The sequence below is a fragment of the Notolabrus celidotus genome, chromosome 24 (assembly GCF_009762535.1).
Source record: "Notolabrus celidotus isolate fNotCel1 chromosome 24, fNotCel1.pri, whole genome shotgun sequence".
NCBI classification, from domain to species: Eukaryota; Metazoa; Chordata; class Actinopteri; order Labriformes; family Labridae; genus Notolabrus; species Notolabrus celidotus.
In genome coordinates, this window is record NC_048295.1 from 370,455 (window position 1) to 394,064 (window position 23,610).

At 42.8% G+C, this 23,610-nt stretch overlaps 4 protein-coding genes across 7 annotated transcripts; 3 read left to right on the forward strand and 1 right to left on the reverse strand.

The window, feature by feature from the left end:
• Nucleotides 1-2,232, forward strand: LOC117808154 (claudin-34-like). The gene is made up of 3 exons (XM_034677694.1): nucleotides 1-108; nucleotides 528-594; nucleotides 964-2,232. The coding sequence occupies exon 3, from the start codon at nucleotides 1,207-1,209 to the stop codon at nucleotides 1,972-1,974; it is 768 nt and encodes a 255-aa protein (XP_034533585.1). The 5' UTR covers nucleotides 1-108; nucleotides 528-594; nucleotides 964-1,206; the 3' UTR covers nucleotides 1,975-2,232.
• Nucleotides 2,233-2,342: 110 nt separating this feature from the next.
• sumo1 (small ubiquitin like modifier 1) lies at nucleotides 2,343-5,873 on the reverse strand. The gene is made up of 5 exons (XM_034677696.1): nucleotides 5,740-5,873; nucleotides 5,305-5,379; nucleotides 4,941-5,018; nucleotides 4,706-4,777; nucleotides 2,343-4,560 (listed from the first exon to the last, which is right to left on the reverse strand). Exons 1-5 carry the CDS (start codon nucleotides 5,749-5,751, stop codon nucleotides 4,492-4,494), a joined length of 306 nt encoding a protein of 101 aa, XP_034533587.1. The 5' UTR covers nucleotides 5,752-5,873; the 3' UTR covers nucleotides 2,343-4,491.
• A 1,006-nt stretch (nucleotides 5,874-6,879) lies between these two features.
• On the forward strand, nucleotides 6,880-16,180 carry map3k2 (mitogen-activated protein kinase kinase kinase 2). Its single transcript, XM_034677692.1, has 17 exons — nucleotides 6,880-7,256; nucleotides 8,483-8,555; nucleotides 8,910-9,028; nucleotides 9,144-9,184; nucleotides 9,269-9,368; nucleotides 9,454-9,567; nucleotides 9,761-9,857; nucleotides 10,022-10,152; nucleotides 10,327-10,406; nucleotides 10,812-10,876; nucleotides 10,992-11,084; nucleotides 11,188-11,427; nucleotides 11,512-11,660; nucleotides 11,760-11,891; nucleotides 12,028-12,157; nucleotides 12,280-12,457; nucleotides 12,544-16,180. Exons 2-17 carry the CDS (start codon nucleotides 8,501-8,503, stop codon nucleotides 12,761-12,763), a joined length of 1,944 nt encoding a protein of 647 aa, XP_034533583.1. The 5' UTR covers nucleotides 6,880-7,256; nucleotides 8,483-8,500; the 3' UTR covers nucleotides 12,764-16,180.
• A 1,719-nt stretch (nucleotides 16,181-17,899) lies between these two features.
• Nucleotides 17,900-23,392, forward strand: si:ch211-113j14.1 (cytochrome P450 27C1). Of its 4 annotated transcripts, none has more exons than XM_034677517.1 (10): nucleotides 17,900-18,237; nucleotides 18,727-18,917; nucleotides 19,000-19,199; nucleotides 19,272-19,469; nucleotides 19,560-19,723; nucleotides 20,907-21,073; nucleotides 21,583-21,664; nucleotides 21,790-22,032; nucleotides 22,104-22,257; nucleotides 23,234-23,392. In XM_034677517.1, the coding sequence occupies exons 1-9, from the start codon at nucleotides 17,995-17,997 to the stop codon at nucleotides 22,218-22,220; spliced, it is 1,605 nt and encodes a 534-aa protein (XP_034533408.1). In that variant the 5' UTR covers nucleotides 17,900-17,994; the 3' UTR covers nucleotides 22,221-22,257; nucleotides 23,234-23,392. The 4 variants fall into 4 exon arrangements, with proteins under 4 accessions (XP_034533408.1, XP_034533405.1, XP_034533406.1 ...); XM_034677514.1 differs by lacking the exon at nucleotides 23,234-23,392 and adding an exon at nucleotides 22,356-23,017; XM_034677515.1 differs by lacking the exon at nucleotides 23,234-23,392 and adding an exon at nucleotides 22,453-23,017.
• Nucleotides 23,393-23,610: the final 218 nt, after the last annotated feature.

Sequence of the window (23,610 nt, forward strand, 5' to 3'; positions counted from 1 at the left end):
GGCGACCTTTGAAAGAGCTAAATAGTTCCACTGTTGCTCTGGATGGGCAGGGTTGCAGTGGGAAGAGACATACTGGAAAAAGACTGATGCCATCTCTGATTACAGAAGGTAACATGACAGGTTCAGGAGGTACTGTCGTAAAAGTTATGCCATTGTTAATAAGTTTTTTATGAATAAAAACATTAAAAGTTTTCTTGGGTGCTACACGACGTTAGAAAGACTTCTGTCCTCACGATCCAGACGTCTTGATATTTATTTTTCATCACTTATTCCTGTTTTATTCTTTCCTGAGTCAAACCTGTTCACGCTGCGCGTCTGTCACCATTAAAGGACACAACTGAAACACTCTGTGCTCATGTCGTAAACACAGTTACTGTAACAATAACTACCCGCCTCCCCATAACGCCATATATAGTGTAAATCATTTACAGGTTAGAACATGATGGTAAACTGTATCTTGGTAAACGCTGCCTGGCTGTTTGAGGAAGTGTGGTCCTGCGTCTGAATAAAATCCCTTCCTGTTCAAGGTTTTCAGTCGATTTCAAGTCTCAGAGTTGAAGCTGCGTCACAAGGATCTCAAGAAACAGCTCTCAGGTATGTGAAAAGTTTGATTTTAAAACCGGAAGTCCACAGTAGATGAACATTACATGACATCTTTTAATCATCATATATACTCTTTGTGTTCTTGTTTAGCAGAGCCATTATGAGGAGAGTTTATTTCTTAATCTCAGAAAGATGTTCAGGTTTTATTAGCTAGATTATTTTACAATAGATATGACAAAACGGATGGCGGGTAATATTTGAGCTTACCCGTCCTTCATAGTCATTTGTTTACCCTTCAACAAAAATGGACCAACAGGAAAAACTACATATCATCGTTGCTGTATCTTTGAGTTATTGCTGCTTAAACTAATAAGATGTTTGGCTCTCACTCATGAACGCCTGAATCTGTTTGTGTTTCAGAGGGAGGAGGTACAGGGGCTTGTTTTCCAGGTAACCAGGCGACAGGAGAGCATCAGGTAAAAAAGGAACCTGCCAAAGAGAAAAGAAGAGCAAGAGGGTAAATGAGGAGCATCTGCAGACATGAGACATGATTCTGAAGTTCTACCATGACCCCTTCTTCTTGACCTGATCCCCCAACCATGCCCAGTTTGGGTGGGATCAGAACTTCCTTTGTGACCTGAGGTTTGATTGTACTCTACTGATATGACATACCTAGCTCACACTGCCCATGCTCAGCTCTGCGCCCTCTGGGTGAGCTGCGTGGGATGGACGTTAACGGCTGTGGCCCTGGGACTTATCCAGTGGAGGATTTGGCAGGTCTCTGACAGGGAGATCATCACCTCTGGGGAGGCCTGGGTTGGTATCTGGAGGGCCTGCTTCAACAGTCACACTCTTGTGACCCCTGGCTTTATGGTCATGCACTGCAAGTACATCAGCCTGACTGAGGCCTTCACACCGCCAGAGATTGTGGCAGGTCAGGTCCTCATGCTCCTGTCTCTTCTTTTGGGGCTTTGTGGAAATGCTAGCGGTGTTTACGCCCTGAGAAACGTTTACTTTGGGATGCAGAAGAACCCACAAATCCGTGTGGTGTTCTTCATCACTGGTGGGCTGTGTCTTCTGGCTGCAGGGATGTCACTGATACCTCTTGTGTGGAACATAAACTCTGTGGTGACCAATCAGACGATTAAGTTCCCCCCTGAGTTTAGACTGCCCCCAGCTCCTGACTCCCAACAAGTGGGGTGTGGCATTGGGGTTGGGATGGTGGGGACCGTACTAATGATCGTCTCTGGGATTGTTTTCTGCACCTACAGGTTACCTGTAAGGTTACAGCCAAGGATCCTTCCAGCTCTTACACAGGAGGTGTACCTGGACTGCACATTACCTGCCAAAACTGTGACTGACAGCCAGGGGGCTTTAACAAACATGAGAGGGAGTGATAACCCAGCGTTTGAGTTTCATGAGCACTTGTGATTAGTTTATGACTGACTTCTGTTCTTGAATGGGAAAAAGAAATCTGACAAAGGAAACTAATCTGACGGATGTCTTTTGATAACTGATCTGTCTTCAAATGCTGTGTATTGTCAGTGCCTCATTTTCATAGATTACAAGGAGACAGTCAAATACTCTGCACTTCCTTGATTGCTTACTCATGTGATTTTATACTCCAGGAGAGGACAAAGTGTATGATTCATCCCAAATAAAATGAGTGACAATGCATTTGTCCAGAGACTTCCTGAGTGGTAATTCTTTAAGTGTTGGTGTAACATAAAAACTTGAACTAAAATAGATTTCCACTTTCCTGAAGGAGAAGTCCTCAATAAAATAAACAAACAGCTGCATGTTTTCTTCCATATTTTATTCAAAAAAGCAAAAAGTTCATACCAAGAATTTCAAACCATCTGTATCAATGTTCCTCTGATAATGAACAGTCCCTTCCCCTCACTGAGATCACTGGTATGGCTCAAATCACAGCCCTTCCTGCCTGGGGATTCTGGCAGACTTGAGATCACCTAAGCCGTTCACTGATGCACAATGAAGAGATGACAGCAGTCAGGTGTGTCAGGTTGAGGTCAAATTCAGAAAATGTTTAACGTTTAGGGACAATTGAAAAATCTTTTATCTCACAGGAAGTAACAAACTTTTCAAACGTGACCTGTGATGACAGAATTGGTACTTTGTTTGATTTGTAGTTAACCATTTCAAGTTACTTTTGTTGCTCCTTTCTAGGGATGGTGGGGGAATGGTCATGTTTGGCTGTAGAGAGTTAACATGCCTCTGAATGTATATTTAGTGACCGAAGCTGAAGTATCACAGAGGTGCAGCTTCACCATCATCCATCCACTGAATCCTAACCTGACATTTCGAGTGTTTTTGAACTGAAATAACCACGCTATCAACAGACATCCATGTTTCTGTTGGTTATTTCATCCTTCTGGAGTTGGGCATCTGATCATGCAGGTGTCCATGTTTCACATTTACAGATTGGGGCTGTTGCTGATCTTAACCTTTTTGAGGAACTTCATACAGTACACAGACTAAGAGTTCATTCCGAAAAGAAAAAGACAAGCCTCTAAAACAAGAGCTGACACAAAGTGTAACACGTCACTGTTCATAGATGACTATTCTCAAGATGTCCCTTGAACAAACTGCAGGAGGACAGATCACACCCAGTGTTATATACTGTGACTGTCAGCAAGCAAAACATTTGCATAACAGGTATATATTTAGCCATATCATTACATAATGAATCCCTCATATATAAATTAAAGACAACACAGGAGAAACATGTGGCATATCATTCAAACACGCTCTAATACTGAGTACAACATATACAAGTAAAGCACATTTAAAACCATTTAAAATCTCAAATATCACCATATCTGGTCAACTTTAGCATCATTTTACAATTTATGAGTGGAGTTCAAACATGGCAGACAGAGGTTGTAAATGCAAATGATTCAAATCCAGAGGAACAAATGCTGACTAACTCTTTCTCATGATACGTTGTATATGAAAGAGAGACAGCCAAGAAATCCAGCTGTTAATGAGCACACACACTGTTTCAGAGTGAAGCCTCTCTGGTAAGAGGATTTGCTAAATGCCCAGGATGTTGGATATGTGGAATGACCTGCCTTGTGTGCAAATAACTGTCCTCGATTCCTGACTTGGTGCGTTTAACTCCTCTCTTAACTTCATTGACAACTAGCAAACTTGTTTCTCAAAGTCCTGATTCCTTTTTAATGACTACTTTAAAGGAATAGTGCGTCCAATAATCTACATCTCACATCTGCACAGCTGGTCTAGCTGTGCTTTAGCCTCCCCAACATTGAGGTTATAAGGACTTGTGTGCTCTCAGTTTCAGAATCCACATGCTCTCAGCTTGCTTCAATAGTGAAGCTTCTATTCATCTGTTTTTCAAGCTGCATCATCTTCAAGCACTCTGAGTTCAGAAAGTACAGAGCTACTTTGTGTCAAACAACAGAAAAAATCAGATTCTGGCATTAACAATAGTTTTTTTTTTATTTACTACAATATTCTTAGAAAAAGGGGTTTGACATCCATCTCTATTCTTTGAAGAAAACTGAAACAAAGCTGAACACATGTCCTCGAACATCTTGTGATGTTAACATTTTCTTTTTTAGGTGAACTGTTCCTTTAATGATTCTTTTTCCTTGATAGCCTTACTTCTTTCAGCTGACACTCCAAATAGACAAGATAAAACAAACAAAGCAACATTATATTATCATAACACTCACAATGAATGCTATTGCTCCAGTCAACAACATAAGCATCCCTGCACTTCAGAAACCCACTGACTTTTTCATTGTCCTTACCTCAGTCTGTTCACCTCCCCGCCCTCTCCAATGGAAGCCCTGATAAGAGTCAGTTTTGATCCAGATGGTTTGAATTGAACTGAACAATAGTACGTACATACATAAAAAATAAAATATAAAATAAGAAAAAAAAAGATTTAGAAATGCAGGAGGTTTAGTCGTTCCAAAGTCCGCCAGTCTGTTCTTGATAAACTTCAATGACGTCCTCGTCCTCCATCCCCAGCTGACATGAACAAACAAACAAAGAGAGAGAGAGACTTTATTTCATATTGAGCTTAGTACATTTTTAAAACCTTATAATGTTTAAAAACAGAGCATGCAGTAAAATAAGGACAAAGGGATCCTCAATTCAATAGAGACAGGTTTACCTCTTTTGGAGTTTGGTTGTCTGAGATTCGTTGTCCCTCAAACAGGAACCTTAGCGTGCTAGCTGGAACACCCTGTGAAGAAAACACACCCAAGCTCTTTAGAAATAATGTCTCCAGGTGCTAAAGTAAAAGTAAATCCCCAGACACAGAGTCTACTGAAGGAGGCATTACTCAGTCCTTCCTTTATGACCTGGAGTAAACCTGTGTGGGAGTAGTAGATATCATTTCCCTTTACCTGTCTCTGACTGTAAGACTCCTTCAGCTTCTTCAGATGTGTCGTCATTTTCACCTTAAAGTGGATTTCACTGCTGTCCTGTGGGCACAAGGTAAAAGTGGTGATGGAGCGCAGACTAAGGACATCATTGCTACTCAGGAAAGTTTAAAACTAAGGATTAGTATAGTTTGAAAGATGTACTTTATATAATGGTCAATTATTTTTTACACAAATAGAACAAAGAGCAACTTCCTTCATCATTCAACAGTTAATTTTCAAAGTAAACTCAAGGTTTGTTCTACTTGTTAATGAGAGATAAACAACACTTAAACTTCAGTTCAATGCTGCATACTCCTAGTAAAGTCAGCTGTCTCTCCAAACATACCTGGCCAATCACTTTTAACTTGATGTACTCTCCATCCCTCTTGTCCCCCCCATCTTGGCTTGATGGTTTTGTCTCCTAAAATGCAACAAAAACACAAAACTTCAGCAGCAGACAGGATTTAAAGGACACTCACATAGCAAACAGGCCCGAAGGATCAATGCAGCTGATTTATCCACAGGTATGGAGGTTTTGGCGTCAACATGTTAACAACACTTCATAGTTTAAAGCTGCACTTTAAAAGGAGTTGGAAACAAAGCTAACTGCAAAGCTAAATAGCTTCACAAGCAGTGAGTTCAGGGCCTGAAGCTACACCAGCTAACAGCTAGCATCTTAAATAACAAGCTCCGAGGTGGGAGCCACAGAAACATCCCTCTGCCTCCTCTTGAGTTTCCTGCAGACTCAGGACAAAGAGCATGTTTAAAGTAAGTGACTCACCGTATCTGACATGTTGTTCCTGTGTGTGTGTTGTTAAAATACAGTGACAAAAGATGCAGCTAGCGTTGGCTTCCAGTCGCAGCTAAAGCTTGATGTTGTGAGAAATTGCTATACACCGGAAGTGATGTAATGGATAATTTCTTTCAAAATAATACTTTTCTGGTGATATCAAAGTTTCCTTATTGCACAATAAGACTCACCTTATTGAGAAAACAATGTACACAAAATATTATTGGGGATAAAGCCCATCTACAGTGTCAAGTGTGTTTATTCAGCATTAAATACAAATATTAGGGGGATATTGTTCATCAATTACATGTCAATAATTCATTTATTATCGTCTGCAATATTTTTCAATGTTGGTGGGCTATCATTTCAAATCCCATATTCAGTAAAAACATGATAAAGCATATTTTAGGGTACATTAATTCCAGTTTTGTATGTGTTATAATCTGTTTATAGCATGCACATTTCAGATTCTTGTATGGCTATTCAATTGTTTATTAGGCTCTCTTATAAGCGCACATTAAATGTCCTACTAATGTTTATTCCTTCTTACTTATAAGTTACTTTTGCATGTTTAAAGTGGCCTGACTAATCTCCTAAGAATGCCAATGTTTTGTTAACTTAAACCACATTTATAACCTACAATGTAATTCACTGGCATACATCAAAATGATCATGGAAAATAAACGATCAGTGATTTCTACATGGAAGTTAATGAAGCAATGCATTCTGTGTTAACAACATAATGTCAAAGCTGGTTGCAGTCTGGATAATTTGACATTATCTGGAATCTGGAAAAGTATAAACTCTGCCTCCAACTAACTCAGATTCAGGGTCGAGGTTTATTATGGGGAAAGCTAGAATCTGCCCTTTTCTATGAAAGAGTAAATTACAAAAAAAAAGTGAAGTATTTATTTGACAGGTGTCATTTTGATACAGGAAACAAATATATTTCTCTGACATCACAGGTTGTGTTTTTGTTGGACTCTTCCAACGAGGTTTGGGGGTTAAGACCTGTCAAGTTTAAGACAATTAATCTTGCTTTCCGGTTTCTAACTGTCAACATAAAGTAAAAATATATTTAATTGGGGGTTTCTCTTCTCAGGAAATGCAGTGCTTTTATTTTGTAGGCAAGATCTGTCAACTTCCGGTGGCTATCTCGAAAGCACCGTTAGCTTAATGCAACCAGGGGCAACAGCGAGCAAAGCTACCGTCAAGCAGCCAGCAGAGCAACAAAATGAGAGCTGTGGATTAACTCCAGTCTGTATCCCCACAGGACACTACCATACGTCCTAACAGTAACCGTTTTCAGTGTCCCTGGTCTCCCTGGGACCCTCCACTGGGTGGATCTGACAGTCACAGGGCCTCGTCGTCGTGGCCCAGCAGGACTCGAGTGAAGTTGGGAGCTGAGGACCAAACTTCTGCTTCCTCCAACGTCCTCCGCAGGGCCCGGGGCTCCTGTCACCGGCCCTGTGGATGAGGAAGTGAGCACATATCGAATCAGCCACCAGGTAAGACCCTAAACATGAACCTGATTAGTTGTTGTTGCTGTTTACACGGCCGTGCTGTGAGAGAAGGCTTTGAGTAGCTACAGGGCTAGTTAGCTTTAGCTTAGCTGGATAACTTCCCTGGCCTGACAGCTACACGGAACTCTCTGCTAGCTCCTAGCTCCTCTTATTAAAGCGATGTGTGTCTCTAACTGTGCGTTGGGATCATTACCTCCAGATGCCAAGTTCATCATTGAGCACGTTATAGCTTTAAATGCTTCATCGATTAGCAACACTTGTTGTCTGTTTTAGCTTGCTTTGCTTCCCTGCTAACGCTAGCTAGTTAATTCAAAGCTCATTCTGCACTAAATGAACCAAAACAGTGACAGAGTTGTTTTTTTATCAACACTGCTATGATGAACACTGACATTGGGTAGCTAGCTAGCATGCTCGCTGCAGTGTCTTGTAAAGGAGGTTTGTTGTAGGATAAGCTAAGTGCTAACCCTAATATTAAATGCCACAACCATCTCACATCAGTGTGATGGAAAGGGTCAGATTTCACATGTTTTGATAGAAAGTGAAGCTTCTCTGATGATCACAGACTTCCATCAGCAATGTTCAATCAGGTCCTCATCATCAGCAGAGGCCATCTTGACTGTCCAGACAGATTTCCAGGCTCACTGTATTCAGCTAATCTTTAGTGTGGCATGAAAACATCAGGAATTCATACAAACAACACATTAAAAATCATGTGAAGCAGAATCCTTGGACTGTATACTGAGTTCATCATTTGTATCATTAAGTACAGCTAGTTACTAACACCAGTCATTTATTAAATAATATGAATATGAATCAATAAAGCATTGAAGACATTGTGTCTAAAACTTCTAAAGGGACAGCCTTTATCTGCTCCTGTTCACGGCTTTTACAGCTTTCTTCTTTTGCATGATATGATTAAAGGCAGATTTCATGAGTGGACTGCAAACACTCTAAGCTTAGTTTATACAGCCTCCCCAGCTGATAACTAACAGTACAGCTTTAGTGAGCAAGCACAATGTCAGAGAACATACAAAAAACTTAAAGTGTAGTATAAAAAGTTACTGTGATGTTTCATGCATGCATGTTACCCAGCCCTGTGCAGGAAGGTGTCACCGCATAGACCTGCTGCTGGTCATATAGTAGCTTCAGGTTCTAGCTTGTGTCCTCATCAACTGCATGTCAGGATTTATGTTGTACTTTTGCTGTTGCAGGAGAAAGGAATCCCTTTGATGGGAGAGTCCTCTTTCCTGGCCTTCTGGGTCAATCGCTGTGCCATGATGATGGGTATGTGTGTGTGTTTTCAGATAGTATTACTGTATGGCAGAAAGCCAGCTTCATCTTTTGTCAAACCTAAAACCCGAGGAATTTTACTTCTCCCTCAACAAAGTGTCATTGTACTTCAGTGTATTCATTTACTTCTGCAGAACTGGAATCATATTAAAGGAAATGTATTACTCTTAAAGTTTAACATGTTAGTTATTCAAGCATGTGTTGCAGTGAGATGCTTTGTGACCACATAGATCCTGTTAGATTGGATGTTTTATCAAGTTTAGTAGTAGCGTTCAATTGTCAACCTTATTCTGATCTGTTTTTATCAATAACACAAATTAAATGAACTGAAATCTTATCGTCACTCAGATGAGCAGGAGGCGCTGAACTCAATCATGCAGGACTTGGCCGAACTGCACCGCTCTAGCCGTCCTGCAATGTTCCTGTCGGACCTGGGCAAACCCAAAGCCTCATCGCCCAAGAACCAGGTAAGTTATGAGTTACTTTAAAAATAAGATGAGTGGGGTGAACAGTTCTTGATTTGTGTAAAGGCTGTTGGATTCTATTAATTCTTTGAATCTGTGTTTGCTGTCTGTCTCATAGAACGATGTCAGAGTGAAGTTCGAGTTCAAAGGGGAGAAGAGGTGAAGCTTTAAACATCTATCACTTCTATGTTGTCACCTCAGACCTGTCGCGTGTCCTACTGACCTCTGACCTCTCTTCTTTAGGATTTTGCAGTTCCCTCGACCTGTCAAACTGGACGACCTGAAGGCGAAAGCAAAGGTGGCTTTTGGTCAGATGATGGACCTTCATTACACCAACAATGAGGTATGGTGCTTAAAGGGCTCGCTGGTCAGAACATAGTTTTCTGCTCACACTGGATTAAAACCCAAATTGTTGTTCTTTCTTGCAGTTGGTGATTCCTCTGACCACTCAGGACGACCTCGACAAGGCTGTGGAGCTTCTGGATCGCAGTGTTCACATGAAGAGCCTGAAGATCCTCCTGGTGCTCCAGAGCTCCTCTCAGGTCAGCAGCTCGTGACACACTCAGACCGGGATCAACATGATACACTGAATTTATAGTCTTGGACTTTTAACAGAATCAAAGCAGCTTTGTTTTTCTGTGTTTGAAAAGTCAAACTGTCTCCTGACTTTGTTTGCTTTGCTGTGATGACTTTTATTTGTCTTTTCAGCCGCTTATTGTTCCTTTGTTTCTTCAGAACTCATCCTCCAATATGGACCTCTTGCCGTCCCACGAGGAGCTGGACAACACAGGATTCAGGGTGGCTGACAAGAAGAGTATGCTCGGTTTGATAGGTGACTCATGTCATATTATCACTGTGCTTCTGAAATGTCTAAGATAGAAATGCAAGGACAGAACATAGCTCCTGTGGCTCTGATGCTCCAACAGACTCTTTCATACAAGTTTATAATCTAGAAATTAATCATACAATCATTTATTTCTCTGCTTCCATCCTCAGGCTCCCATTCCACTGATCGCAGCTCCCCTCCTCCTGGATACATTCCCGACGCGCTCCAGCAAGTGGCGAGGAATGGCTCCTTCACCAGCATCAACAGCGAAGGAGAGTTCATTCCTGAGAGCATGGACCAGGTACAGTCAGATGTTGGAAGACCCATGATGCTCCAGTGGAATCAGCTTGTCTTATTTGTTACGCTTGAAGCCAAACTTAAATCTCTTTCTCATGTGCAAAGTGTCAGTATTTCATGCACATGTACAGTGGGCATGCATGTGTTTCTCAGGATGATGAGAGTTTCTTTCCTTCAGATGCTGGACCCGCTGTCTATGAGCAGTCCAGAAAACTCTGCGTCGGGGAGTTGTCCCTCTTTAGACAGCCCACTGGACAGGTCAGGACCTCAATATTTGACTCATACTTCATTGTACTGCAGGATGCTTCCAAGCTCCACAGGCTGTTTATGATTGATTGCTTTAAACAAACTGAGATGAGTGCATGATAAAGCTCTTACAGCGTGCTAAATGAGTCTTGAGTAGATTACCATAAGATGTGTTAAAGCTCTATGCAGCTGCTTTAAATATTCTAGCTTGAGTTATTGCACATTGAGTCAGGTACAGACTTTAAGACATTGATTCATGGGCAGTAACTGAAGGTAGTATATCCACTGGCTAGCTTTTTCAATCTCCAACACTTGTGCAGTGTGAGGAGAATGTGCCTTACTTCTAGTTATACAGCAAATATGGATAAAGACCTCAATCTCATTTCAAACTTTTGTTTTCTACTTGCTTCTGCTCAGCGACTACCCAAAGTCCAGGATGCCTCGAGCGCAGAGCTACCCAGACAACCACCAAGACTTTCCAGGTAAATGTTTGTGATGGAAGCGTATCAGAAACGACCCTTAAAGTCACAAGTGATAACATTAGATTCTGCTATGTTATTATGTAGGGTTCTTCATCCTCCTCCTCTTCCTTTCTAGAGTACGATATCCCAGTGTTTGAGAAGTCAGGAAAAGGTGGGACATATCCCCGACGATACGGCATTCCTTTTGGCCTCCAGGATTACAGTGACGGTGGGATTTCAAAGACTCCTAAAGAGAATTACAGTGTGACGAATGAGTGTGTCAGCTTCATGATTCAGATATATTGTTCCATCTTCTGTTCTCTGCTTGGCAGGGAGGAAGACCTTCCCTCGAGCTCGGCGAACACAAGTTCACGGTTTCCGTTCGCCGGTAAGCTTCAGCCCGACAGAGCAGTCACCCAGCACCAGTAGCGGCAGCAGTGTCTTCACTCCTGACCTGGAGGAGGCCCCGGGGCCCGCCAGGAGACCACGGAGGGGTAGCGACATTGAACCAAACCCCAACCCAGCTGCTCCTTCCACCCTGTCTGTGATGGACATCAGCCCGCCCAGCCGCTGTGAGTTCTGTGTTGATGTGGTTTGTCAGTTCACAGAGCATGTTGGATGTTTCGCAGCGGTCTGATTCCTCTGATGTTTTCCAGCTCCACGAGCCCCGACCAACTGGCGGCTCGGTAAGCTCCTGGGTCAGGGGGCCTTCGGGCGGGTTTTCCTCTGTTATGATGCTGATACTGGACGAGAACTTGCGGTCAAACAGGTCCAGTTTGACCCTGAGAGTCCAGAGACCAGCAAGGTGAGAGTGAATGTTTATTATCAGGTACTGGACTTGTTGATTCAACAGTGAAAAGAACAGAACAGCTGATTCATGTTTGTCATGTTCTCTGTCATTTAGGAGGTCAGCGCACTGGAGTGTGAGATCCAGCTTCTTAAGAATCTTTGCAACGAGCGGATTGTTCAGTACTACGGCTGTCTGCGAGACACAATGGAGCGAACACTGTCTATCTTCATGGAGTACATGCCTGGCGTGAGTAGAGCTGGTTTCATGTAAATGCAAAGGATAACATTGAACTCGTGCAGTGATAAGATCATGTTCTAAAACTCGTGTAGAAATCTAGAAAAGCAGGAGCTGCTTAGACTAAGTTTTTATCACGGTGTCTCAGGGCTCCATCAAGGACCAGCTGAAGTCATACGGGGCGCTGACAGAAAATGTGACGCGCCGCTACACCCGGCAGATCCTGGAGGGGGTTTCCTACCTGCACAGCAACATGATTGTCCATAGAGACATCAAAGGTGAGTGTGTGAAGTCTGGTTCTGTGTGTTCTTTTAACCTCTTTGTTAGATTGATGATGAAAACGAAGTCATACATGCACAGGTAATATTTGCAGCGAGGTGACTTTCTCTTCTTTGCTCAGGGGCCAACATCCTCCGGGACTCAGTGGGGAACGTGAAGCTGGGGGACTTTGGGGCCAGTCGGCGATTGCAGACCATCTGTCTGTCAGGAACAGGGATCATGTCTGTGACCGGCACCCCCTACTGGATGAGCCCAGAAGTGATCAGTGGAGAGGGCTACGGCAGGAAGGCTGACATCTGGTGAGTCCTCAACCTCACTGAAACAGTCCTGATCAGTTCAGCTGAACTAAGCTTTTGACAAATCCTCATTGTTGTTTTGCCCACAGGAGCGTTGGCTGCACAGTAGTGGAGATGCTGACCCAGCGGCCCCCCTGGGCAGAGTTCGAGGCCATGGCAGCCATCTTTAAGATTGCAACCCAACCCACGAACCCTGTTCTGCCCGCTCACGTTTCGGACCACTGCCGAGAATTCCTAAAACGTATCTTTGTAGAGACCAAGCAGCGTCCGTCTGCAGATGAGCTCCTGAGGCACATCTTTGTACATTAACCCCCCTCCACACACACACACCCATCCTTCCTTTGCCTGCCTGCCGAACAGCCAGATATGGCCTTACCTAACAGTGTCCCTGCCTCTGAGCCCGCCCCTCCACCTCGGCGCTGAAACCATGTTGGATTGGGAGGAATTGGCTGGAAGAAGTTGGGGCTTGTTGGTGGGAGCAGAGGTGTACCTGCTCCTCCCGTCTCTGTTTTAGGAGACTGCCATAGAGGACATGACTTTAATTTTATTTTCCTTTGCAAGTTGCACCTTAATTTGTCAAACATGGAGGAGTGGAGCACTTCCTCCTGAAAAGGACTCTTTGAAACGTCTCCTTTTTTATGTTTGTACGGTTTCTCTTTTGAAACGCTCTACAGTGGGATAGTGTCGGTGTTGTGGACCTTCAGGAGATGATGCCTGACTCTAGAGTGGCCCTGCCCCCCCCCCCCCCCCCCCTCCCCCCTTCTTGCTGACCTGACCCCAGAATGTAGTCTCCTGCCAAAACCCTGAGTGACGATGACGGTGATGACCTGGGCCCGCTGCTAAAGAAGAAATACAAATCCTGGATGCAGAGAACACTCCCTGGAAACAGCTTCCACCCTCCTGCTCTCCTCTTCGCTCTGTCGTTCTGCTGTCTGTAAACTACCTTCCCTCCTCTTCCTCTTCCTCTTTGCTATTTGCCATGTGCCTTTTCTGTTTCTTTCTTTAGCTGCAGTCGAACTTCATGGATAATATCTGTTGTTTTTAGCTGCAAGGTTTCTGGGTGTTGTTTTGCCTCCAAGCTAAACTGCCTTTTTAACCGTTAGCCCAAATCAAGCTGATCATAGTTCAGCTCAGACGTCCGTTTCTGCCTTTTCAGCAACAGGAACTCTTGTAAGCATCCTGATCCCACCTCAGCTCATGTGCTTTGCTTGCCTGCTTGCTCTGACTGGTAGCTAAATGTCTTCAGACTGGCCGTACGTGTTTCCTCGTGAACTCAGTAAGGCTCTGAAGTCATTTTTCATATTTTTAAGGAAAGCAAAGGAGGACAAGAAGCGGACCTTTGGGTTCAGTGTTTTTACAGCGATGATGCTGCGTACACGGTTCAGTTGTTGCGTGGATGATGCTGAAGTTTGAAACAAACTTTTTGCCTGACACACACACAGAGGTTACTTGAAGAAGAGGAGCAGGAGAGATGTGTCTGCTGCAGCTGATTGGTCAGAGGTCTGGCTGTATGATGCTGATGTATTTCAAACCCCAAACGTAGGACTTGAACGAGTGTTGTTCTGGATGTTTCTCGCTGCTTATCATTGAACGGTTGGCTTTGCCCTTCATTTGTGTTGCTGCTGCTGCGTCGGTACGTGTGTTTTCCAGTCTGTCACATCGGAGCACTCCTGTTGTGTCTTGTTGGATGTTTTATTTTTGGCCTTGCATGCACTCCTACAGACTCACATTTGAAGGCGTTTACAGTATTCACAGCCTTTTTTTAACAACAGCCTGAACTGTTGTTGCCAAATTAAGAACCCTTGTCACTTTATCCAAAGCGGAGGCGCTCCGTTGGTCTCTGTATGTCGTCCTGCTTGGCTCTCGTTGTGGTTTCTTTCCGGGCCGAGCTTCCTAAATGTCTGTTTTGTTGAATGTGACTGATTCATCGAGGTTTCCATTACTATGCACAGTAAGCTCCCAACTCACCGCACACACCGGACATCAGGAGGAAGTTAGTACAACCTGTAACACAGGAGTAATGTTAGGTCGATGTTCAGTACGTCTGTCCCCCCGAGCATCTTCAATGGTACAAAGATGAGAGATGAATCTGTGGAGCTGTCGTCTCTTCAGTTTGTCTCTAGATGGACCTGATTCATGCCGTCACGTGTGTCGAATGGTACGTTTAATGTAAGGTGAGATACTAAATGCAGTAGGACGGATGTGTTCGGACCATCTGAAACACGGTTTCTAAGACGTCTGACACATTGAAGGTTTGATGTTTTTAAGGTTAGTGGAGAGTTCTCAGTAAACAGCTGTTTGGATTCGTCCCCTTCTTTTAGAGATATTAAAATAATGAACTTTGATTCAAATAGAGCACTTCTGGAGAAATCAACAGTGTATGTCATGATAAACATCATCTCTGTTTCCCTGAAGCAGCCCGCTCTACTGAGAGCACATTTTAAAAGATTTGAAAGACTGTCGTTGGACGAGCTCTCACCGGTTTGTGGAGTCTTGAGTCGGTACTCTGAACCTTCTTCACAATAACTGGCTTCTGTTAAAGCACTTGTTAACTTGGGCTGCTCTGTGGTACGCTTTCAGCTGCAGTGTTTGATCAGTGGATGGATCCACAGGTTGTTGAAACTTACTTCTTTGCCTCCTTTCTCACTCAGTTTTTACATTTTAGAAGCGGTACAAGTCTAAAAAAGATGATCTATTTTCTCCTGGAATCAGCCCTGTGTCATGAAATCATTCGGTGTTGTATTGAGTTTAAGGTGGCAAACAATAAACTGTCTGATAGACATTCAGTTGTAAAGGCCACCAGCACTGGTAACCCTTGATACGCACTACCATTATGCACTATCTTTGATTCACTGATGCTTTGTCACGACCCCTCGTCGGCTGTCCCTCATGCAGCTCAGTTCAGCGAACTTTTCTTTGCACATTTTAAAGATTTTTTACTTTTTTTTGCCACAGTTGTGACTGTGACTGTGAGCGTGAGTGTGTGTCTGTGTGTGTATGTGTGTATGTGTGTGTGTGTGTTAACAGTGACTCAATACATGAATGTAATGTCTCAGATTTTCACCGTCAGATGGCCTCGTTTATCACTGTTGATTCAGTCTTCAGTAACAGTATTTGTCACCTGCAGACGCCAAGATACACCTGTAGTTCTCTCTTTAGTGTGTAAAGCCACTGCTGCCATTCCTGGTTGTGAATGTGTGTGTGTGTGTGTGTCTGTGTGTGTGAGTTTGAGAAGTGCATTTACTGCAACATGTGCTTTTTGGACACTGCACCCTAAATGCCTTGAGCATTGTGACTGTAGGGGGTTGAAAACATTAAAATAAGAGTTTGGAAAAACTAAATGAAAAATATCATGTACAAATGTAAAAAAGAAAAATGTACCCTTTTTAAAAAAAGAAGAAAAAGAAAAGAAAAGTCCACTTATATCTCACGTTTGGTCTCTGTGTATTGTAAAAGAAGCCATGTTTATAATTATGATTGGTTTGTGACCAATACGCCTGTTTATATCAGATCTGTATATCAGTGGTACGCATAATTTTTTAATATATTTTTTATTTTACTTTTTTTTTAAATGGGAGATTTTATGCATGGTTGGGTCTTGAGAGACGCAGCGGTGCCGTTGAATGGTTGCTGTTTTTTGGCAAAATTCTGGAGTATTGCAACAGCTCTGTGTTCATAATGAAACAATTATGACATGAAAATAATAAAAGATATTTATTTCACTTGTATGTGAGTTTGGCATTTTTTCTGTGTTTTTTAGAAATATATTTCTGGCATAAAACGTAACTGTGAGTATAACACAAAAATCTGACTTATGTATTTAATTTTTTAATAGAGGTAAGATTGTTTTTTGAGAGATTCAAAGGTTTTTATTGTCAATTTTCACTATATATACGAGACATACAGAAAAAACAAGATGCTGTTTCTCTCTTCCAGCTCTTAAATATCAAACATTTAAATATAAAATACAATAAAATATAATAAAATACAGTTATAAAGAGAGTGAGAGATAAAAAGGTAAAGTTATTACTCTCTGAACGGGCTGGGAAAGTATCCTTCATGTCACATTTCCACCTGTTATACTGTCTGTGGTTTCCACCCGGATTCAAAATTTTCAGGGTCATTTTGGGAGCCTCTCCATTGACACGCGTGTTGATATCGCCCCCTGGTGGATACAAGGAAAAACTGCACCCCATTTTTTTTTATTCTTCTTCTACAATGTCAGGTTGTTTTCTAAGCAGAGCCATAGAGCAGAACTGACTGTGGCTGCCCTCTAGTGGACACACTAAGTACTAATAAGTTATAGAACTACATCTGTAGTTTAAAGAGAAATCACGCGTTATTTCCGGTATTACAATTTTAATTAAAGCTCTCTGATATTTAATCTCGGGATAAACACTTTACCAACACTTCACATATAAATTATTCATGTCTTTTTGAATATTAAGGACTAAATTTAGTAATTTATGGACGCGAGGATTCAGGAAGTGATTTAGCCAACACTAGAGTTCCCGGATGTAGTCCGCTGTCTGTTATTTTTAATATGAATTATTTAATTCACACGCTTTTAATTAACAATGTATTTATGAATACATATAGGTTGTATTCCTTGATTTATTTTCAATTGGATAAATAAAATAAAATACATAAAAAGACTTTCAAACAGGAACACATCGCCAGTTCCGTGATGTCACTTCCGGTTACAGTTTGACAGATGCAGTTACTTCAGGAGGCCGCCAGGGGGCAGCAAACACCCAGAATTGATGAGGGCGCTCACAAAACCTCAGAAAATATTTAATTTTCAAGGTTTTTTAAAAGAAACTTGCAAATAAATTTATATACAGTCCTTAAATCCAACTTTATCAACTTAATAGAGTAAAAAAATAAAGATAATAATATATACAATTATTTATAATATTTAATAAATAATAATGATCGTTTTTTAATAAAGAATATCATTTCGACAGACAATTTCAGATAAATTACAGATAATAGTTCAAGCTGATGCTTCATCAAACAGTCACATTTCAGATTATGTTTCCTTTTGAAATTATTAAAATTATTCTGTTTAATAATTCTTATTTTTGCACCTTGTAGTTATATAATTTGACCACCAGTGACTGATTTATTTGCTGTAGATTCACAAGACAGAAGTTTCATTTGAAACAAACATGAGGTTTATTATCTGTAACTTCATGTGCACAAAGAATAATTAAAAATAGATTATTAATTGATGCTAAAGCGGCTGTGTCTGCTGTGTCTGCACTATATTTACAAATGCATGTACATGGGAGGATTCAATTAACATTTTAACACATCAGTAATAGTTAAAACTGCTTGCTTCTTCTGGTCAAATGAGAAAAACTTCAGAGTTTCTAAAAATAAGGTCATATCGGTTATCACAACAGTTCATACAGAACCGGAAGATCCCTACAAAATAAAAGCTTGCAGTAAGTTTCTGCCACTTGGAGCTGAAGTAGACACACACACACACAGCTCGCACTTTGCAATCCTCCTCAAACAGCCGCACAGATTCCACCATGAGTTCCTCAGCAGCTACAGCCCGGCCTCTCCGGCTCGCAGCACTCTGTGCCCGGATACCACCTGCAGGACGAGCCGGTCCAGAAGGCCCAGACCTTCGACTCAGAAGAAACCTGAACCTCCAGGCAGCGTCAGAAGCAGGGAAGCTGAAGAGCATTGATGACCTGCCCGGGCCCAGTTTATCCACCACTTTATACTGGTTATTCATCAAAGGATATGCGGACAGAAGCCACCTACTGCAGGTACAGTTACCTTTAAAAACTTCTCTCTCTGGTCAAACACCACCCTGGGGTGTGCAGACTGCAACACAGCAGTCAGCTGTAACTTCACTGAGTGAGGACAGAAGCAGCCTTTGTTTTCCTCTGACTTGTTTGTGCATTGATCCAGAGAAACACATTTACCTCTGTGACTGTGTGGGATTAATTTACTGCAGGGACTAGAATAAAGGATTTGAGTGAACCTGCTCAGGTGGAGTCTTTTATACTTCTGTATTTAATTCCAGTGAGTGTAATCATCACACCAAGAAAGAGTTATATATATTAGGTACTTGTTAAAATAGGAATTTCACTCTGGTATTGAATTAATATCCTGATGGGAGCCAATCTGAAGAAATATTTCCCTTTTATAAATGTTGGTATTTGTATATTTTAGTTGTGATACCTCTGAAGATACTTACATGAATAAACGTGTGGATGAACTCTTTAAACTCACACACTGACTTTGTTTTCTAGGATGTACAGAAGAGTCTGTACGGACCCATCTGGCGCTCCAGGTTTGGTCCATTCGACATCGTCAACGTGGCGACTCCAGAGCTCATAGCTCAGGTGATCCAACAGGAGGGTCGCCATCCGGTCCGGGCTGAGCTGCCTCACTGGAAGGAGTACCGGGACCTGAGGGGACAGGCCTATGGTCTGCATGTGGAGTGAGTGGGTCGACTGGAGTCGTCTGTTAGTTCAGAGGTCTTCACTCTGAAGTCTGAACCTCTGTCACTCTTTGCTTCCCAGTACAGGACAGGAGTGGTACAGAATCCGCAGCGCTCTAAACCCCAAGATGCTGAAGCTCCGGGAGGTGTCGGCCTACGCCCCCATCATCCACCAGGTGGTTGGAGATCTACTGCAGCGGATTGAGCTCCTCCGGTGTCGCAGTCAGGATCAGACCACTGTCTCAGATATAGCTACTGAGCTCTACAAGTTCGGCTTTGAAGGTTGGTTAGTGATGACCGGTGGGATTGAGGCACAGGGGGGGCAGTTCTGGACTAATGTTTCCCTCCCTGCAGGAATCTCCTCCATCTTGTTTGAGACCAGGTTGGGCTGCCTGCAGGAGGAGATCCCAAAGGACACACTGCGCTTCATCAGCGCCGTCAGTGACATGCTGAGTCTGTCTGAGACCGTAGTCCTCTTCCCCCGCTGGAGCCGCAGCGTCCTCCCCTTCTGGAGGCGTTTCGTCCAGGCCTGGGACGACCTCTATGACGTAGGTATGCATCAGGAGACACAGTGAAAGACACCTTCACAGTCCAGGGCTCTGTTTGTGCTTGTTAGTGAAGTTCTGTGTTTCTGATCGGCAGCTCAGACCCTCATCAACAGAAGAGTGGCTGAAATTAAAACTCAGGTGTGCAGCAGTCAGCAGACAGAGGGAATGTACCTGACCTACCTGCTGTCCTCTGACAAGCTGACTACAGCCGAGGTCTACATCAGCATCACTGAGCTGCTGCTGGGAGGGGTCGACACGGTGAGGAGGGTTGGTGCTCGTTCTCAGGGGATAACATCACCTGTGGGGTCTGGGGTCTGCTGAGCGCTCCTGTTTGACTCAGACGTTCAGTGCTTTCTGAAATTCTTAGTGTTCTAAAATCTCTGATTCTGTTAGGAAACTCTTCTCACCGCCAAACAACGGAAACACTGTTCTTCCTGTTTTTTTCTGTTTCATTTTGAGTCAGAGCTCGGCTGCCACATTTAAGATTCTGTCTCCTAAAAGAAGCCTCTACAGAGTCACAGTCTCTGTGTCCCTCTGGGCTCCTTTATCTTCTGTCCTTCCTGTGACGTGGGTGGATGCAGATGTTTGACACTGTCCCAAAACCTTTGGAGATCTTGAGTTTGGCTCTATGCTACCTACTGTTTATATTTGCAGTGTTATAAATCCATATTCCTACGTTCTGCAAAACAAAGAAGCTAACTTCTCTGTTGCTAGTGTACAAAGAATCCTTCACACTCTGGTGCAAGCTGTTGGCAGAAATGATCCCACACACTTAATTAGAGGTGTGGACTCCTGCCTGCATAGCTTCACTCGCACACCTTCACAACACACACAATAACTCTGAGTTCTCTGATTTGTTTGAGGAAATAGTTTGAACTGTAGACACTTATTTTCGTGCCCGCAGAGAACAGAGTGATTTCTTCTGAGGAAGCATTCCTGCAGCTCAGCCGTGCTCGCTCAGTGAAACCTTTGCATGCTGAGCCACACAGGCAAACCGTTTTTCTAGTTGCTTGTATGCAGAGCTCGTCTGGCTGCATTCCCTAGTGAGGTTGAGGCTTGTTTGTGTTCTCGCTGTGAGCTGGAGGTTTGTGAAATCTTCTCTGTACTGTAAGGTGACCCTGAGGCTGAAGTCAACATAGTTTTGATTTAGAAATCACATTCTGTGGAAACAAAGTGGGAAAACATGGCAGTGGGAGTACAGTTGATAATACATGTGGCTCAAAAGCTGTGGGATGAGAAGATCAGTGGATTCTTTTTGATCGGGATTTTATTTCTGTAACGTTTGCATGAGCTGCAAAAGTCTACACCTCCAGCAGCACTTACTCAGGGAAGTCGCAGTTTGTACAAGAAGCCCCTCATCCCCTATTTTAACAACCCTGATGCTGAGAGAAGAAGAAAGCCGTCCTCTTACTCCTCACTCTGTCCCTCTGTCTCATCTCAGACCTCTAACACCCTGTCCTGGACGCTGTACCGTCTGGCGAGGGACCAGGCGGCTCAGGCTCGACTGCACAGCGAGGTGAACTCAGTGTGTCCGGACAGACGGGAGCCGACCACAGATGACCTGAGCAGGATGCCCTACCTGAAAGCTGTCATCAAAGAGACGTTACGGTGAGCTGGAAGAGGTCTGGGAGACAGTGTTACAATGATTGTTAGTGACGGCGTGCACTGGTAGCTCCGTGAATGATTGGCATCAGTTGTGAACATTTTAATCAAACACTGAGGCGAGGGACTTTTGGAATCTCTTGCTCGCAAACATCACGAGCTGATTCTAATATGCTTCCCCTGAGTGTTAGTGCAGCTTTTTCATCGTGTTCAGTCTGCAAATGAGAAACAGATGCTTGGATTGTTTCCCTGCATCCTCGACATCATTGTTCTGTGGAAGTAGAAATGTTAGAATGAAGAACTTTTCCATGTTATTGAGCATTTTGGTGTGTTTCTGCACGTCCACTGATCTGTGTGTGGCAGTGCAACAAACCTGTTTGGCATCAGTTTATCATCTTTGTTATCTGGTAGTAAAGCATTGAAATACCAAAGAGTAACTGACCACAAGATAAACATCTTGAGCTGAAGCTCCAGGTCGCATTGCCCTGATCTGGATTTGCGTCTTTCTCCTCCAGCCTTTATCCTGTGGTCCCTGGAAATGGACGCTTTATCTCAGAAAACGAGGTGGTTGTGGACAACTACTGGTTCCCAAAGAGGGTAAGATGTGATCAGTGTTCTTCAGGTGCTCTGTTTACTTTGAGAAGGTGATAGTTATCACAGAAACCTGAGAATAAAACCCTCCTGTTGGATTTGCTTTTTCACTGAATGTTTTTAAATTTCAGACTCAGTTCCACTTGTGTCACTACGCAGCCAGTCACAATGAGGCAGAGTTTGTGGACTCAGAGCTCTTCGTCCCTGAGCGCTGGCTTCGTGCCGAGGTGCCCGGCGGTGTCTGTGGCAGGGGGGCCGCGAAGGCCGGCTCCTACCAGCATCACCCCTACAGCTTCATTCCCTTCGGTGTGGGGGTGCGAGCCTGTGTGGGGAAGAGGGTGGCAGAGATGGAGATGTACTTTGCTCTGTCCAGGGTGAGTGATGGAGCTTTGATGAGAGATTGGTTGTGTGAGCAGCACAGTGATCAGTGTGTGTCATCCTGCAGCTAATGCAGCACTATGAGGTCCAGCCTGAAGATGGTGCCCCGGTCGTGGAGCCTAAAACAAGAACTCTGCTCATCCCTGGAAAGCCTATCAACCTGCGCTTCCTGCCCCGAGCCTGATGAGGGCCAACAACACTGGGTTAATGATAAAAAGAAGGTATGAAAACAAAATGTAGCACCCAGAAACTCCATAACCTGTAACAAGTTTAATCCTGCTTCTCTTAAAAAGACTTTCTCTCCTCTTCTAATGCTCCAAGGAAGAAAGAACTGGAGTCTTCAGTCTGTATTTTCATCCTCTCAGGGCACTGAACTTAAGATGCTTACTGTCAGTGTTATCCTTCAAACATTACAGACGCTTTGTTTCCAACTTCTGTGAAAGTCTTCTCCCTTCTGCACCATAACACCAGAAACCACGTCTGTGTGGAGGTTGTTTCCTGTGTGTGTTTTCCTGTTCTCTGCTGCCTCCCTCTGACAACAAGCTTGAAGAACAGCCTGTGAGGATAATCATTAATCTTTTACTGACTCTTCATTCTGAGATTAAGTTAACTCTTAACTCTTTACACAAAGTCAGATTTAAAGAGGTTGGGATCAGGCAGAAAATGAAGTCTGAACATGAGGCAGTAGGTGAGGATATGAGCTCTTCTGTTTGCTTCACATTACACTGCTTACACAGCTACAGCTAGATAAATATTGAAGATATACATTGCTTGACTTTGCACAAGCTTTTTTATATGTGATGCATTTTATAAATGTATGCAGGATTCTAGCAGTTCCTGTGATTGTACCTCTACTTTATATTCTGATGTTTTTAGTTTGTAAACAATGTAAATATAGTTCTTTTAAAATGTGATGGAGCTCTTAATGCGAGAAAACTGTTTCAAATGTAACCCACTAATAAAATGTATATTTTCAGTGTTTGTTTTTGTTGTCTTCCTTCTTTTACCTACACTGGATACAGAGAAAGTTCAGCTGTAGTTGGTGAATGCTATGATATGTCAGTTTACTCCTGCATGTCCTGAAGAGTGCTAAGGATCACCTGCAGCCTTAATTCTGCACGAACTGCACAGTGTTGCACTGCCAAACACAAACCATGCACCATTAAGTGTGTCCTTTATTTGTGTTCATATTCTCAGAGCTGTTCCTGTGAAGCTTATTTTGAAGGGCTTGACGTCGCTCATCTTCCTCTGCGTAAGGACGTTGTGCGTCTGTCATGCGCACTGTAAAAGATGTCATGTTCATTCAACTGACTTTTTTTTTTCTCCATTTGATTATTAATAAATACACAGACAGTGGCTTTTTGTAGTTTGATTATATTACATTCTTAGTGGCAGAGAGGAAGAATCCCAAAGACATGAATGGAGTAAGAATAAAAAACTGTAAGATTAACAAAAGAACTCTGAGGTGGGAACTTCATCTTTAACACTCTCTAATGCAATAACTGATCCAAAGGATAATGTGTTATATGAATTACAGTTGCACCACATATGCAATGTTATATAATATATATTTT